An 18,889-nucleotide genomic window follows, 5' to 3' on the forward strand; every position below is an offset into this window, starting at 1 on the left:
CAGGTTGTGCTTTACTGTATTTCTCTAAGCTGAAATATTCCTTATAACTAAAACAAGGTTCACACCATAACTAAGCGTGAATTCATTTGCTGCTAAAGTAAAAAAAATTTAAGGATTCAAGGATTCTTTATTGTCATATCAGCACACTTCCATGTTATGGTACAAAATTAGTACCCAGGTCCTGTTTAATAACAGGGTGATATAAATATGAGGATGTATATACTGTATATACATGAATATAAATAAGAGCAGTCAGAGATATATTATGCCAGAATTAGACGCAAGCTATACATAGTGTATTGCACATTTACAGAAACTTTACTGTACATTGGGCTAGTAGAGTTATATATGTATTGCACCATAGGATTATATTAAAATATAGAGATATATGGTAATTAAATACTATGTATTGTTAGCATCTTGTGATTGTATATGATTGTGTTTGATGGGAGAGGACCTACAGTGCACGGCTAGAGTTCAGCATATAAATAGTCACATATATCCATGTTCCACAACTCTTGATCACATTTACATTTGACTAATAATCTTTAATAAGTCATGTTGTCGTGTCTAGTGGGGTGGTGGTAGGGTACGTGCAATGGGATTACAGCGTGCCAAGTTTAACTTCTCAGTGAGTTGGAGGTACTTAAAGCTTACTGAGCGATGTGCTGATGGCCTTCCTCTCTGTTCCCTTAGACTCCCAGATGGCTTCACTCAGCTCCTCAATTTGACACAGCTCTTCTTAAACGATGCCTTCCTCGAGTACCTACCCGCCAATTTTGGAAGGTAAGAGCTCCATCAGCTCCATCTACTCACTCTGTACTGAGCGCTAGACTTATAAAGCTTCGCGTTAATGTAGCTGTTTTCAATTTTAAACCCTTTTTATATAAGAATAGTGTTTAAGTCGAATAGGAACTTGTGATGAAATGTTTCATGAATGAAAAACATTTACGGAACACTTTAAGCACAGTCCTCAAAGCCCACTGCAGTTTTTCCTGAAAACGTTCAGCGAGTGCCTTGTCTGATCCTTTAAAATCGACAAAAGACCTGTTGCCAGCTTACAGTAGAAATGCATCTGTCTGCGGGAACTGAACACACAATCATGTATGAACACTATTTGCACATTACAGGAACTCGGCTCAGAGTTCCTGCCACACTGCCCCAGTACAGTCCTGATCTCCAAGTCAAGCCCACTCTTTAAGGAGTTCCTGTGAGGCCAGCGTTTTAGACGTGAAGCAGATCAGTGCTCCAGTGTACTGAGAAAAAGGTTTACCATGATGGTATACAGATACTATGGAAACACTGGCCTTTCAGGTGCTTCTTAAATCCCCCAAACATGTGGAGATGGCTTGGAGCGAGGTAGAGCGAGTGCATTTGTGTATCAGGGTATTATATAGAGAAATAAAGGGAGTTATTACTCCTTATATCTGTGTTCTGTTATTCTGCACAATTAAATGTCCTGGTTTAACTTTAATAGCACTTGTATATGTGTACAGTGGAACCTTGGATTACGAGCATAATTAGTTCAGCAAGTGGGCTCATATTTCAAAACACTCATAAACCAAATCTAATTTTCCCATAAGAAATAATGGAAACTCACATTATTTATTCCACAGCCCCAAAAAAATAAATACATAAAAATAATTAACACAAAATATAAAGTAAAAAATAAAACAAATTAACCTGCACTTTACCTTTAAAAAGAATCACGACAGAGCAGTGTTTCTATAGATTTTTAACCTCTCTAATGAGATTTGCTTTACACGTGATACATGATACTCGGTACTTGTAAATCAAGACTTGTTCGTTTTACAAGTCAAAATGTATTAAAAATCTTTGCTCGTCTTGCGGAACACTCGCAAACTGTGTTACTCGCAATCCGAGGTTTCACTGTACTGTATATAGGAGCCCTTACCTACATGAGTGCAATGCTACAACAAATTAAAAAAAGAGAGACGTAAAAAATAAAAGCAAGGATACAAAATAAATATATTTGGTCCCATGAAGTTCCGCTTGATTATGGCTTTAAAATAAATTCAGTTATAAGTCAAAGTAGCTTTTATTGTGATTTAAGCCATATACAGTGGGTACAGTACAAGGTTTAACAAAACATTGTTTTCCATACAAAACTAATTTCAGCATTTTACTTTTCAGATTATCCAAATTACGCATCCTGGAGCTTCGAGAGAATCACTTGAAAACCATGCCAAAGTGAGTGATGTGGGTTTTTCTTCAAACTAAAGATGTTAGCATTGGCGCAGTGATACAAACTTTTATGCCGACACTCTTCACACTGGGTTTGCTCAGTCTTAATTAAAGTGAAATGGATACTTTCGATACTTCCGGCTATATTGTCTGAAAGAAGGAAATAATTCTTGGTAAACTTTGTGCTAGCATAAAGAAAACACAACATGAAAATAGATTTTTTTACAAACATTAACATTTGCAAAACTGTAAGTGCATTTCATATAACACTTATTTCAAACAGCCCTACACAATGAGTGACCGTCAAAAGCCTGTAAATCGCTCACAATCCTTATATGTTGTCAGTATAGTTAGTAAAGTTTCTCTGAGTTTTTCCGATTGAAACTGTGGCTCAAGTTTTTTTATGTCAATCATTTAAAACGCACAAGGGTGCACTTTTTCTGCATGGCAAATATCAGTTTCAACAGTTCAAAGTTATGCATTACTGTACTGTATGAGGGAGAGTGATCACAAGAGATTGGACGGAATTCGCATTTACATTTTTTACTGTTTGCGCTCTTTATTCCTTTGTTCTTTTTTGACAGATCATGTCACTACTTTACAGAAAAGAACAAGACAGGAATGCTGTACAGCACTGCATAGCAAAAAAAATAATAATAATACAAAATAAATGCAGTGCAGTACAGTATGGGGAATTGCATTGCAGTCTTTCTCCACCTCCTGACGTTCCTCAGTTTTCACAGATTCTCTTCCACATTACAGTGCAGCACAAAATCTTTTGGAATGTCTTAATAAGCCTCTGCAGGTATCTGCTGTGTTGTCCATATACTGCATCCATGTCAGCTAGCTAGCTATTTTAGAGAACTGGTTAATCAGTGGTTGTTCTAAAACTTAAAATGTCAAGATTTACCAAAGAGAAGTTCATCAGTTCAGGACAGATTTACAGAAAATAAAGACTAATGGCAATGTCTGGAATAGGTGCTTGACAGATGATGACAACTGGTTTGACTGTTTTGCATGTAATGATCTACAATATACAGTGAACCAATGGCTTGTTGTTTTGTGGCATAAGATTATTCAACAGGGAGACCATGCAAAACATTTTGAGATCAATACAGCATGAGCAAATGATAATGTAGGGACCAGTAGACAATTAAACTTAATCATTCACGTGAATATGCCTAAGCCTTTGCAATTTCTTGAAAAGAATGAGAAATTGCTTTTATGATGTGCAGAAGTGACTAGATGATGTACAGTTTGTCCAAGTTCTTTAGAGAATTTCACTTATGCCTTGAAAAGCTTTAAAAAGTGACTGAGAAACACTGTAATTAACCAAAATGGAACTTGTTGAAGGGCGTGCAGGCGTAAAAACCTTACATTCATTGGACAAAATACAGTGAAGAAAAACCCTAACCTTTTTTAAAATGTGCATAGTAATCATGAAAAGAATCTGAACATGAAAAACACAAGAGCTGACAAAAAAGTAAGGAAAAAAATATCGTTGTACTGTGTTCTGAAATCTTTCTGTTAATCAGCATTAGCCTTTTTCAGCAATTTAAGCTAGAGTAGCTCTTCTATTGGATCGGGCCAGACTTCACTCCTCATGTTCATTACTGAGTCTTGGCCACCCGTCACCTTCTCACTCCTTGGACCAATTTTTTTAAGGCCCTGACCACTGCAGACTGGGAACATCTCACAAGAGCTGCAGTTTTAGAGTTGCTTTTCAATACAATTTGTCCATCTGTCAACAAGCTTTCGTTTTCCCTCATTAATAAAATGTTTTAGGCTGAGCTGTGGGCCATGCACCGCTTCTTACGTCCTCTTACGGCTGCTTTCAGGTGAAGGTCTGGTGAAGCACGTTCAGGCCTATTGGGAGGATGCTTTAACACCTCAAAAAACAAAGGTGCAGGGTGTTGACAGTGTGGGTAGAAGTGTACGGACATGCAAGATCTCACTGTAACGAGCACTGTTAATGGTTGAACATTTTTCCTAATAATGTTCCAATACTCACCCAGAAATCTATAAGCCTTAATTTTCCAGATGATAGTTGACTTTTGAACTTTGTGCATTATATTTACTGATACATTAACAGTGTACTGTACATGGAAGATTCCCGGCATACTGTACAAAGAATGAATTCACATGATTCCATAAAATCCTGTTAAGGGCAGATGGCGGAAACATGTTTGAATATCACCCATGCAAATGTTTGACCTTTTAATGCCTTGTACTTCCATTTCATCTGGTCAATACTGTAAGTAGATGCACTTGTTTGTGTAGCTACATATTACAAAAATATTTCAGCCAAAAATCTTGTTAATGTTAATAATAATAATAATTTTTATAATAATTTAATAACTAATTGATAGCCGTCACCTACGTATCTGAAGATCTCTTTAAATGGAAAATGGTATTTCCAGTTCTTCACATATCAGGTATGGACTATTGAGATGAACAGGGAAATGCAGCTTGTCCAAGGTTTTATAACCATGTAATGGCCTACAGATATAATTTCCAACTAATCATGATTTTATACATGTTCAAAATGAAAATGAATGTAAAGGTGTTTCATATTGTGAAAGGCAGCAGAGCTTGTAATGTATTCCATAATACATCACTGCAGGGGCCCTTACAGAACAACACATACTGCACACTGTGGTCTTTGCATAATGATTGGCTCAGTCGCCCTGCTTAGCAACACTTTATATTCTGTCATTTAATACAGCCCCGTGTTTTCATCAAAACCAGACTGAGCTTTGCCTTCATGTTCTTTGATTTTGTAATGCCCAAGGTAGAATGTGAAATTATTGCACTGGTATATCCTATAAAGAAAAAAAAATCAATGAAAAAGCATTTTATGTATAATTGCAATTGTTCAAGTTTTAGAATGCGCATACTTCAGCAGTTTAAATGCTGTGGTTAAAAACTGGGACATTAATTATGAATTTGGTGTTTTTAAGTATTTCGTTATTAGCACTTCAACTCCACAATTGATTTGAAGGTATTATTTGCTATGATGCTGAGCTTCAAGGATTTATACTAATATTTTCCCCAAAGTGTTTAGAAAAAGGGGAAATTCGACATCTATGTTTTTGAGTATAGGAGTTGTTTTGCTGTCGTGTTTTAGTCTTAATTAATGAATGAATTACCCTATTAATCATCAATCATAACACATCAAGTTAATGTATAACACAAGGCTTGTTAAAGCCATAAGGGTTTTAACGATATAAGCCTTTCTTTGTTACTATGTTAGAAGCGTGAGATGCAGGCCATTGTGTTACTATTGTAGTTAATATGATGTGCTGATGTAATTCCTCTCTTTGTAAATGTGCTGCAGGTCAATTCACAGGCTGTCACAGCTGGAGAGATTAGACTTGGGAAGCAATGAATTCACTGAGCTGGTAAGAAAAAAGGTCTAACTGTGAAGAGAGACATCACATGGGCAGCTGTCATCTCACCCAGCAGTGTTTGACCCAAAAGGGCTTGATGGGGATTGAAGCTTTCTCATCCTCCTCCTCATTCTGAGCCTCTCATTAATTCGTCAGTGCTGTGCTGCATTGCTTGCATCATGCACTGATGTATTATTTATGAATCGGTTCAAACATGCAGCACTTGGTTTGACAGCGAGCTCAACACTGAGTGACTTTCAATTTGGCTCACCCAGTTAGGAGTAAACAATAGCAATAAATCTGTCCAGGGTTTTTTTTTTCTTTTCTTTTCTTTCAAAGTTATATTCCGAACTATAAACACCATCATTTACTCAACCGATGTGTTTATTTAGCCAGGGTTCAGGTGAATGCCCAGTCCATGAGCTGGCAAATTACTGTTGTGTTAAAGGGGATGGTTAGACCGCTGAAGCACTTACAGGGGATGCATTTTGAACTCGTAATTAAAATTTCTTCAATTATTTGAAGCAAAAGGACTGGCAAACACTGGCAGTCTCAAAATAGAGGATTACCGATTAAACAATGCAATATTCAAATACAATATGTACAGTACAATACAGTATTAGAGATAAGACCAGACTAATGAATTTTCATGCTTGCTTACTGTAAAAAGTCATTAAAAGTTGCTTATTGTAAGTAAAAAACATCTTGAAAAGGTCCAGCTTGTGACTTACTGGTGCAAAAAAAAAAAATGACATACTGTAATGATTAATGAATCTGTCGAAACAGAAGTTTATATTGTTTTTGAAGATTAGTAACCCTGCTTGGGGATTTGCAGAGCTGTTATAACAGGCGGAAAGAAAGAAAACTAACATTCTATGAGTTTGTTTCCCATATTGCAATTTGAACTCTACAGGATAGAGGTCTTCTGTAAAGTGAAGTAGGAGCAAATGAGCAAATAAACCAAGCATGACTCAGACATGTCATTCTTGTAGTGACCAACAGTTTAAAAAAAAACAACACATTTTAATGGCTCCCAAAGGGTTTTTTTTCTTTTTCCCCCATCGGCATCATGTGCAGGTTTGCACTATCTAGGGCACTTTGTCCTTGGGTAAAAAAAAAGCATGCTCACTTCAGTGCTTCCAAAGGGAACAGATGGTTTGGCATCGCAATAAGCGTGCTTTACTGTTTAGAGCCCTGGAGTAATGAGAGAACCCCATTGACACTTAATGGTTCCGCTGTCTGGACCTCCAATCTGCCTTTCCCACTTCAGGAAAGGCAGTTTTTGACCTTTGATGTTGGCACTTGCATCATTGCCTCAGCCATGGTGCTACCTTTAGGAGCTGAATACTTAAAGTGTTCTGTCTTTGAAATATGCAGACGATGAGCTTTAGTTTTGATTAGAGTACTTCTTCACTATGTGACACTTATATTTAAATGAGGCTTAGAGCAGTAAGCAAACTTTTAAAAAGTCTTCTGAGACTTTTTTGAGAACTAAAACTGGTTCAGAGGGTGTAAAAACAGTGCCATTCTCAATCACACAAAAGCATAGCGCATATATAACTGTTTTCCCAATGGTGTCATGGTGGTGCAGCAGGAAGCGTTGTCACCTCACAGCTCCAAGGTCCCCGGTTCAATCCAGAGCCTGGGGTATCGTCTACGTGCACTTTCTGTGCATGTTCCTCCCTAGGTGTGAATAAACATGTGTATGCATGTGTTGCAGTGGAATAGCTTTCTTCTCAGGATGTGTCCCGATATTGTGAGATTTTGTAAAAAAAAATGTTTTGCCATAACTCCTTAGAGACTCACGTAAAGAATACACTGCTTGGCCAAAAAAAAATCCCACTGTATAAGACTCTGGGAGAGTATTATGGGGTTGCTTCAGTTGGTCAGGTCTAGACTTGGTAATGTTATGTGGCAATAAATTGAAGATAATAATAAAATAAAGTCAGTTGACGCCTGGATGTCCTGAATGACCAGCTTATCTGGATTTAGATTTTTTTTTCTCACCCTAACGAAAACATATTCCAGGATTTAAGTTATTTAAATGTGGTTCTGGGAGCATGAGGAATTATTTTCAAAGCTCTTACCCCTATCTTCCCCAGGGGTGCTGTACCCCGGCTGACTCTGCGCTCTGACCCCAGCTTCCTAACTGGGATATGCGAACAAATTATTTTACCGTATAGGATGTCTGACAAATATTTAAAGTCTTATCTTATACAGGAGTTCCTAGTATTTTTATATTTTATACTAGTCAGTATCTTCTGTAGCAACAGCATCTGTTACTGCTCTAATTTGTTTTGGCACAATCTGTGTCTTGCTTTGTGGATTCACATTTCCCTCTAATAATTCTCACATCCTGAGCGGAAAGTTGTGACGAGGAGACACTGATTGGCTCTAGCTGTGTGTTACAGTGTAAGAGCCTACTGGGATCAGAGCAGATGCTGCCTGGTCTATGGGGCTGCACTGTAAAAAGTTTCTTAATTGCAATTGCCCATGCTGAGGCAGTTCGGAGGGCAAATATCCTGGAGCTCAAAACAAGAAATGAACAGGAAATAGCCATGCTGATAAAAAAATAAAAAAATAAAAAAATGACACAGGCATCCATTATACACAGAGGGGACGTTCAACTCAATTCAAAGGCTCCCTACTACTAGTAACCATCAGTGTTAAATTAATAGTGGCTTATTGTTTCAACAGCTTATAATTGACTGAATATGATTCTGTATTCAAGCAAATGAAGATGTGCTTTTAGTTTTCCCAGATAGAGTTTGTTTGCTGTAAGATGGTGCTCTCAGAGCATCTGGTTTGGGACCACTAGACACAGACAGACTGATTACTTCTGTTTCACAATTCCCAGTCTCAATCGATAGAAGCAAAGGAGCCACATCAGATAAAACATCTCAACACTAAAAGATATAATGAGCAATGAATAGAGCAAAAGGAATCTGATGAAGTCATTTGCTCTGCTGGCTTGTTGTACTCCACTGAGCATCTGTGTTGTCGCTATTAGAGTCTGTTCCGTACCCCAATCTGTTGAATGGACAACATCATGGTGGCACACAAACACACACACACACACACACAAAACAATTGCTTTTAAATAAAAAAATTGCACTGTCTGAAATGAATGTTTTTCACAGGTTTATACTACACAAAATGTACTGTACTAGTTATCTAGATCTAGATCAAGATCTAGATCTCGATCTATCTATAGGGGCCTGTCATGGGAATAAAAGCATAAGAAGACTGAACATACATTTAGATTCCATTACTATACATTACAAATTGTATTTGAAGTTATTTATCGTTCACATGATTCAAGCTCACCCCTGATGCCAGCCGCTGTAAGTCTTTTTTCCGTATGTCATGAGAGTTTCCTCAGAGAGCAAAGGCTGCACACACTGCTGCTGCCATGTGGCAGAGAGGCTCAGTAAGCTTGGAGAGAGAGAGAGAGAGAGAGCACACACCACATGGCTTTATGAGCGAGTGAATGCCCGTTATTGTCCCTCCTTTCCCCTGGCATCACAGCCAAGTGCTGTTTCCCTGTCCTCCAGCGACAGATGGCATGGGGCAGTGCTCAGAATAGAAATTATAATAATTAATTAGAAAGCTGTGTTATCGGTCGTCATGTATTTTTTTGTGTCATGATAAAAATCTGCAGTGTTCATCAACTGTGTATTTTGGTGTTTCAGCCAGAAGTTCTGGAGCAGATTCATAACCTAAAAGAGCTGTGGCTGGACAACAATTCATTACAGACGATACCAGGGGTAAGCACCAAACAATCTTTTACATTTACAGTTACAACAGATCGTAGGAAAGTCACACACACACCGCAGTCCCAGCACACCCGCAATTTGTGCAGAATAGAGACACCAAGCAAAGTGCCACACACAAGAGTCCTAGCACAGTCGCAACCTTTACAGCTAAGCAACACACAACGATGTCACACACACAAGAGTCCTAGCACAGTCGCAACCTTTACAGCTAAGCAACACACAACGATGTCACACACACAAGAGTCCTAGCACAGTCGCAAACTGTAGAGTGAATGGTCTTTGGAGCAATCGAAAAATGTCCAGTGGTCTGATGAGTCCAGATGAACCCTATTCCCGTTAGTGCATCAGGATAAGGAGGGACGAGCATAAAGTGGTGCACCCATCATGCATAATGCCGACTGTACATTGATGTTATGATCTGAGGTCTAAAATAGGTAAATGTAATACCACCAGAGTTGTTACTATATGCTACATATGACACTATACATGAAATATCTTGACCTGCTATCAATTTTATTAAAAAAAGCTTTAAGGATGCTAAATAGATTTCATGGACCGTGATAACAATGAAGCAATGTGTTTAAATGACCCCTGCCAACCCTCTTGGTCTCTCGCTACAGTCTATAGGGAAACTGAGGCAGTTGCGCTATCTTGACCTGGCCAAGAACAGGATCGAGAGTCTTGATGCAGACATCTCTGGGTGTGAGTCTCTCGAGGACCTCCTGCTCTCGTCTAACATGCTGCAGCAGTTGCCTGATACGATAGGTGAGGACAATTTCATTTTCAAATCGAGCTATGTCCCCCCCCCCCCCAACAGATCTGAAACATACACTTGGGGTATATATTATTGCACACGTTCTGGTTATGGTCAATACAACAACTACAGATAGTAGGCATTAGAAGTAAAAAAGGCACAAACTAGTCCTGTCATCTACAGTTCACCATCTCGCCCGTAATGTGGTTCGCTACATTCCACACCTTTTAGCTCAATCTGACTCAGATGTCTGACTAGCTGTTGTTCTTTGTGCTATTGTTCCAGCTTCTTACTAATGCATAAATGACCTTAAAATAATCTATAAGTGGAAGAAATGTCATCATTGATAATATCTTCACATGGTGAGCATCTTTAAGCTCATGTAGGAGGAACAGGGCAGATGGTTTTCCTCGAGTGTGTTATGCTTTACTGTGTCTTGGAGGAATCATGATCTGCATGTTCATTGAGCCTACAGTGTTCCATACAACTCCTGGACTGATCTACATTACTATGTTTTCCAAAAAAAAAAAAATAATAATAATTTCCTCTTGTTGCATTTTATCAAAGTTAATCTAAAACATTTACTGCAGATCAAAGACCAAGATCAAGGGGGGGGGGGCTGCTGGGGGCACCTACATAGGAAGATTACAGAGTGAGCGAGGAGCGACAACAGGTTAAGGCGCATGTGCATCACAGGCAAACGCCGTGACACGTTTTCAAAGTAACTTGAAAGTAACGTTATTAGTAATCTGATTACTTTTTGCATATTTTCTGCAAAAGTAGTAATTAGTCATTTGTAGTAGATTACTTTTTTTGAGTAACTTACCCAACACTGTTCATATCTCAGTCAAATACCTATGTCGCATTCTTTCCTGAACATAATTAATCAATTAAATCGTTTCAAACTGAATATACCCGGACACGCTCCAGGGTGCCGTTTTACAAGTAACATCTCTGTCCCGCTATTTTCCCCTCGTCCTACAGATCTGTGTTTTTCAGTTCCTTTAGAATAATTAATAATAAAACTAATGGAAGTAATTGGACTTTTTCTGCTTTCACAGGAATGTTGAAAAAGTTAACAACATTAAAAGTTGATGACAACCAGCTCACCTCACTGCCTAACACCATCGGAAGGTGAGTAGTCACACACACACTCCTTCCAGGACATGAAGTAGCAGATCAAGACAGGAAGTGACCACATACACCTTTACTTTATACACCCTCTCAGATCCAAATCCCTCTACATCCATCCGCTGCTGTTTTATTGGGTCATGCCCATTTAAAACAGACTTGTTTTATGATGATTGGTTTGTGTTCTGCAAGGCATTCATTACCCTTTCCTATTAATTTAGATTGTACGTTGCTGAGAGATTTTGACAGCGACAGTGTTCGGCTGATTGTTTATAATCCAGCAACTCAGCTGTCTGTCACCTCCACGATGTTAGACCTTCTAACCTCATTGTGAGATAACACTGATTGGCAACATGTCAACTGAGAATGGCATTCTGTGTCTGAACATGAACTATCAGGAGATTTAAATTAAGGATAAAGCCAATCTTTTTGTTTTTGTCAAGTTGAATTAGACAAAAGTTTAGGTTTTAATTAGTTTGATTAAAAGTCCATTAAGCAATCTTTTCCCTGCAACGCTACCCTCTCTTATGTCTTAATATATCACTTTATATAATTCCCTGTTTTAATAATACAAGCTTTTAATAAATCTTTGCAATAGATCGAGACTTTCAATGCACTTTTAATATGCTGTACTTTAGTAATAAAGAATTAAAGAGTTCCAAAGTGGAAATGTCCTTTGCATTTCTCATCCTTCCTTTTTTTTTTCTTTTTTTTTTCTTTTTTTGCTATGTACTTTAAATAAAAGCCAGACAAGAAATTCAGGGCTTGATTCAGTTCTCTTAGACCTCAAGTCCTTTAGCAGGTCTGCTGCCCCCATTCATCATAAATGTCTCCATTCCTGGCATAATGCTCTCCATGCACTTTTCTTCTTGGTTTGTCATTGGTCGGTTCTGTGTGCTGTGTTTATCAAACATGCATCTAAAATGGGCATCTCAGTCCACGCGCCAAATTAGGGTAAGTAGACCAGCGAAGCGCCCGTATTCCCCACACGTCTGCCACAGCATGTTTATTTAGGCAAGGGCATCCGTTTGCATCTCCTGTATGTGCAGCTACTGTAGAAGCGCCTCAGTAAAAGCCTTGCATATGGAAGGCCAGCTGGGACGGGCTGCTGTACAAATGTCAGGCTAATGACTCTGTTTATCATGATAAATATACATTGACCCTTAGAAGGAAAAATAAATCTAGCTCTTAATTGCAGCTGTTTGCGAAATGGAGAGAAATTGATTCCGTTTGTTAATCATGTTTAAATGTTCTGCGAGCAGAGTCAAATGCAATACCTTGCTGTTTAATTTATTCATTACTTTGTTCATTTTGTGGCTAGGCAGCTTGATTTTGGAATGCAAAGCATTTGGCTCAGTAAACACTGTGGCGGATTAGGGTATAATACAGTAAACAGGATTAAGTACTTTAAGTTTGCTTGAAAAGACCAAGTTTATAAAGGTTACTGTAGATTAAACAAATTGGGGTTTTGTGAATCCTCGTACGACTCAGTACGACTGCAGACGTACAGAGATGTTAGAAAGCTACATTATAAAAGGGAATAGCATATGAATGTGGGTACTTCAATGGGGATAATAAAGCTACATTTTTCCGAAAGAGAATTATAAAGTTTGAGTAGCTGAGTAAAGTATGTTAAAGTGAAGAGCTTGTTTTTGGCTGTAGAAACTGGAAGAATTCCCACACAGGATTTTGTACCTTTGGGTGTATGTGGCCATATTCAGAGTTTAATGTTTATAATCAGGAGGTAATTGTTAAAACAGACAGTTGCATAAGATAAAGTAGATTTATCATATTTAATTATTCACAGTTTTGACCTTGCATGTAAATGCACTTTTCTTGTGCATGCTTTTTCTTGACTTTGCCTGCTTGTGCATTATTATTAAGACGTCCTGTATACTGCTGTGGTTTCAAAATGCTGTCTTAACGCCTGGTACCCTGTTGTTAGATTCCGGAATTCTAAATTAAGAACAAAACTGGCAACTTTAGATGACTATCATGCTGAGGACCAATCATAAAATATAGGCTGTGATAAATTAAAAGGAAAAACTAAAGGCTCTGGGTCCATTTGTTATTATTTTGTTGGCCCAGGTTACATCCGCCTGTCACTGTAAATCAATACAAAGTTTAACTAATTGATCACATGTGCATGATATCTCAGTGAATATGATTTGATCACTCACACACTCACTCACTCATCGTCTATACCACTTTATCCTGTATTCAGGGTCGTGGGGGCCTGGAGCCTATCCCAGGAAGGAGGCTTAGGGTACATACACATACACTCACTCACACACTACAGGCAATTTGGGAACGCGAAATTAGGCTAACCTGCATATTACCCGGAGAAAACCCACCAAGCACGGGGAGAACATGCAAACTCCATGCACACAGAGACGGGAATCTAACCCAGACCCTGGAGGTGCAAGGCGGCAGTGCTAACCACTACACCACCATGCCGCCCGAATATGATTTGATGAGAAATAATATCCTAGTAATCATGTACTATGACATCACAGTAAGTAAATCTGAACATCTAGGGGAGTTTGTAGTACATTGTATCGCAAAACAAAATCCAGATGTGGTTAAAAGCTCTGCTACAAGAAAACATTTTGGATTATGATCTCTGAATATGGCCTACACTGTCAAACTAATAGCTGCATACTGCACAATTTATTGAAAGGGTTACAATACTGTAGGTTATGCCAATTTATGACATGCACCACCGGTTTTCCTTTTCAAGCCAACTTATATTTCAGAAGTGTCAGTGTTACTGAAAAGCTCAGATTTATTTATTTTAAGTCACGTTGACGTTAAAGTGAATTTCAGACTGACCGCTTCATTCTATAAGTCATCATTTAACCACTGTATCTTATGGCCTGGATACAGTATACCACTTTGAAGCAAATTAATCAGTGGATATGCGAATAAAATGGACTTTCTAATACCATAAAAATTATCCTGATTTGTTGACTTATTTTTATCAAGAGAGCTGCAGACCTTATGGCAGTTTCCGCATAATCCGTTTTGTTTAACGTATTTCAGCAGGCGTCTTATTAGGATTGATGCCTTAAAGGAATTTCTCTTAAAGACAACCACTTCATCAGAGTACGCACAGCTAAGTGTATCCAGGCCTTTAGATACACTCAGATCTTTTTTAAGTGGACATTATCAACAGTATGTGGTTTCTTCATAGCTCTTTCATATGCTTCATTACAGTATACTGTTTCTTTGTCACAGGATTTAAATAATGATGCTATACATTGAGGTTTAATGTACAAAGGTAAAAGACAAATGTATTGACTTAGTAAAGAGTTTAAAAGGGTTATAATTGTAAACAATTTATATAGTATGAATTGCTTGTTTAGACGACATTTTATAATTGTAATACTGTATGCACTAGATTAATCTGCTGTTTGAAGTGTCATACAACTGAAACTATTAATTGTTTGTTATAATGGTTAAGTGTTTATGGTTAAAAAAGCACCTTCTGATGTTTAAGATTATAATAACAATAATAATAATAATAATAATCATTTTAGTAATATAGTCATGTACTAACAGTGTGTGTGTGTGTGTGTGTGTGTGTGTGTGTGTGTGTGTGTGTGTACTACCCATACGGATTGTTACTGTGGCATCGTAGCGCGACAATATTGCAATCATCATAGCCGTTGTATTGTCTGGCTTGTTTTTGTAGTTTATCGCTCTTAGAGGAGTTTGACTGCAGCTGTAATGAACTGGAGTCTTTACCCCCGACTATTGGCTACCTGCACAATCTCCGCACCTTCGCAGCCGATGAGAACTTCCTGACGGAGTTGCCCAGAGAGGTGAGTGCCGTAGAGATGTTCTGTCCGTTCCAGAAACAGACAGATGTTTAAGGGACCTAAGCAAAGGTATAACATCAAGCACATTGTCTTGAATCATATTTTCCTCCTATATATAATACCGTGGCGTAACCATAAAAAGTTTGTACTTAAAGTCCTTTGTTGTAAAATGAAGCACCGTACTTAGAGAGTCTCAGGTTGGAGGTGAAGTGAGAGAAAGAGTTTGTATTATCTTAAGCTCTTCACTGTAATCTGTCATTGCACCCTTGAATAAAGCACTAATTGCTAAGTTGGGATGAAAAGATTCACCACCACCTCATTAACTTTCCTGCTTCTTGGTTAAGGATTAAGCGATGTAGTGTCAGGTAGAAGCACTTTTGATGGGTCTTTAAATAACCTTTTACAAAGTGCTTCTTTATAAGGAGAAGCTGATCCAACTGTGTAGTGTGTGTGTGTGTGTGTGTGTGTGTGTGTGTGTGTGTGTGCTTAAGTGTTTGTGTGTTTAGTACCCGAGTCGGGGCTTTCCAAGAAACCCATGCCAATTGTTCCACCAAAGCCATTACAGAGAAGGTTCTGTCTCCGTGATGTTGTATATGACGCTGGTAGCTGTGGCATCCGTCATCTTTGTATTTTCAAAAAGTTCTAAAGTAAAGGACTTTTTCATTTATTTTCATCAACACATCTCTCTCTCTCTCTCTCTTTCTTTCTGCCCCTTACTAACCCCACTATCCTGGAGGTATTGACAGATTACATTGTCATTTCTATTTTGAGAGAAGACACTAGAGGGCCAGAGAGAGACAGAGAGAGTGAGAGAGGGAAAGTAAAAGAGATGAGGACAGATGAGAGAACGCTTTTACAAAATTGCACATTCTGAGAGATGTTCCTATTTTCACTTTTATTGCAGATTGGAAACTGCAAGAATGTCACTGTTATGTCCTTGCGCTCCAATAAGCTGGAATTTCTGCCTGATGAAATCGGACAGATGACGAAGCTGCGTGTTCTCAATCTCAGTGACAATAGGTAACCTCAAGTGCTCTTCTTTTACCTGTATGAATTTACCTGAAATGGCTTTTACACAGTACTCTGTAAGAGCCGTTGTTCTGCCAGAAAATATATATATTCTCCATAAATACATACATGGAAACTTATATTAATTCTGATTAAATATGGAATAAAAAAACTGTAATTATTGACTCAGGTGGCTAGACATCTAATGACGCGAAGTTGATTATTTCCCATTAACAGTACATCACATGTTTACACCATTTGATGGCGTAAGGGGAGTGGCGGCTGAGACAGCTAAGGCTCTACAGTAGGTTGTTGGTTTGGGGATCTGATGATCCAGGTTTAAGCCTCACCATCATGGGTTTCCAAACCTTATACTACCCAGCCTCTACTTCCAGTGCTGGTCCCAAGCCCAGATAAAGTGGGAGGGTTGTGTCAGAAAGCAGGCATACAGTGTAAAACCTGTGTGTGTGGATCGGATGGTCCGCTGTGGCGACCAGAGGAGACAGAGGAGGTTAAAAAAAAAAAATGTTGTGGAGTTACATTATAACAGCTATCAATGTTATTATGAAAAAAAATCTAGAAATTACAAAACGTTCTCAGTTTCTGCTATGGAAAACTTACTAAATGGTTTAAAGATCTGACAAAGCTGAGTTATTAAGTACGAATTGGCTTAGATTATGTGGAACATGGGAACTATATCATACTGGGATAAACACATTAATATATTTGATATACTATTGATACGACTGTAAAATATTCTGGCCAATCAAATTCAAGAATTAACAGATTTGTGAAATTGTGTATTATTTGACAATAAGGACTTTGTTTGGTATCTCATATTCTTCAGTTAGAGATGGACCGCATTAGGGATGAGTAGACTGTGCGTAGATTAATTAAGTGGGATCTTTATAAGTGATGGGTGCCGGGTGCTCTGATCACACTGCACTGGACCTAAACTAATTAAATCCAACCATTAGTTAACACAGCAGCAGTTTGAGGATCACTGTTAAATACTGTTTAATGCATTAATGCTTTCTAAAACTGTTTTTTTTCCATTATATGTTTACATTAAGAAATATATGTGCATAGAAAATATGTATATGTATATACACTATGTAATCAAATACTTAAAAGCTTTTGATTGGATAATTACTGCAGTGATTAATATAATTCAGAAGGCAACAATTCTTTTAACCCTATTTCTTACACAACCATGTTGGAAGACGCACCCACAAAATTGTCACTTATCTAAGGAGATCATTGAAATTACTGCAATCAGGTGAAGATCTGGAAGTGGCCTTTGGAGCAACAGAAAAAGGGTCATAGTGATAGGCTAAGAAACATAGATGTTAGGGTAAGAAGGGAAGTAACACACACATTACACATAGTGCCCACTGTATAAGCCTGTGGTTTCTTTAAATGGTGTTTAATTGATGTTGCATAAACCTGTTAAAATAGTGCCACAATAAATAGATGCCATAGTTTAAATCTTAAGGTAGTCTAATTAAGTATATTTAAGTCTTCAACATTTTTTGATTAGACTATGTATGCTTATGTATTGAAAATATGTTGCTGTATTCTAATTTCTGAATGATCTTTTTATTAGGTTGAAGAATCTTCCCTACACTTTCACTAAACTGAAAGATTTGGCTGCACTCTGGCTATCTGACAATCAGGTGCTTGCTTTGGTTTATTTTCAGCTTTAAGTGTGGTACACATGAACGGTGAATGAATTGAATTTTCACATATGGTCAGATAGGGTTCTTATACACATGATTGACTTTGGGCTTGTTTGGGGACGGGCTGATAATCGCAGAGTTACTGTATGTTGACATAGAAAAAATTCTGGCATGACCCATTCGTGATGAGCTAACACTATGTCAAAGTTCGTTGCAGCCAACCATAGGGTTAATGATGACGGTAGATAGATAGAATACATTTTATTGAATAATTGATCGGTTATATGGGTCACCTTTATGCAATCAGGTTTGAAAAATTATTTTATTTTTTTATTATTATTTAATATTATTATTTTTATTTTACTCTCAAACAGAGCTTTTGAATACATTGCATGTCCTTTTGCATGAGTACCTGCAAATGCGAAGGTAACTGAATATAAATTATTTATAGGGTTTGTAAACTGGTGCAAGAAGCACATTTTTTGTCTGCTTTGCTGATGATGTTTGATGGATATGTCCATGCTGCTCTAAAGTACGGTATATGGAACCTAGAGGTTGTTTTACTGTGTGTAGTCACCCAGACTGTTACTGATAGACTGAATGAATTTACAGTCTGGGGCAGAAAGTAATCAGCCACAACTTTGGTTATTTATGCCGTTCTGTTTATTTCCCTACGAGAATTGGTTATGGTGTTGATCTTCGTTCCAAAAGTCAAAAACAGCAGATTATTTAATGTGGATTCCATTAAATGAAACGTATTTTCAACAATTTATTTATTTATTTTTTGAATATGTGAAAGACAGGAAGGCTTAGCCAGGTTGTCTCATCTATATCAGTTACCCCTGATATGAAATTAAACATGTTCTTGACATTCAATATCTTTTCTCCATTGATCCCCTGCAGTCCAAAGCCCTTATCCCCCTGCAAACAGAGGCTCATCCCGAGACCAAACAGAGGGTGCTTACAAACTACATGTTTCCCCAGCAACCACGGCACGATGAAGGTGAAGTTCAAGTTAAATTTATCCACTGACTAACATGTCTAGCATTTCCACATCATATCAGAACATCATTCCACATCATATCAGTATTCCTGAATTTGTTCTATGTGTATGAAGAACTGACTT

General features: G+C 37.9%; 1 protein-coding gene across 15 annotated transcripts in view; it reads left to right on the plus strand.

Annotated features, from left to right (window-relative positions):
* lrrc7 (leucine rich repeat containing 7) overlaps window positions 1-18,889 on the plus strand; it is a 149,168-nt gene that overhangs the window by 106,142 nt on the left and 24,137 nt on the right. For 12 of the 15 annotated variants that reach the window (XM_053498268.1, XM_053498265.1, XM_053498270.1 and 9 more), the window contains 11 exons: window positions 697-786; window positions 2,155-2,211; window positions 5,543-5,606; window positions 9,287-9,361; window positions 9,991-10,135; window positions 11,186-11,258; window positions 12,192-12,209; window positions 14,950-15,079; window positions 15,981-16,096; window positions 17,691-17,760; window positions 18,667-18,766. In XM_053498268.1, the coding sequence (XP_053354243.1) occupies window positions 697-786; window positions 2,155-2,211; window positions 5,543-5,606; window positions 9,287-9,361; window positions 9,991-10,135; window positions 11,186-11,258; window positions 12,192-12,209; window positions 14,950-15,079; window positions 15,981-16,096; window positions 17,691-17,760; window positions 18,667-18,766 (938 nt within the window). The remainder of the gene's footprint in view (window positions 1-696; window positions 787-2,154; window positions 2,212-5,542; window positions 5,607-9,286; window positions 9,362-9,990; window positions 10,136-11,185; window positions 11,259-12,191; window positions 12,210-14,949; window positions 15,080-15,980; window positions 16,097-17,690; window positions 17,761-18,666; window positions 18,767-18,889) is intronic. The other 3 variants (XM_053498266.1, XM_053498277.1, XM_053498278.1) reach the window with 1 other exon arrangement.

Source organism: Clarias gariepinus, chromosome 6, assembly GCF_024256425.1.
Source record: "Clarias gariepinus isolate MV-2021 ecotype Netherlands chromosome 6, CGAR_prim_01v2, whole genome shotgun sequence".
Taxonomy (NCBI): Eukaryota; Metazoa; Chordata; class Actinopteri; order Siluriformes; family Clariidae; genus Clarias; species Clarias gariepinus.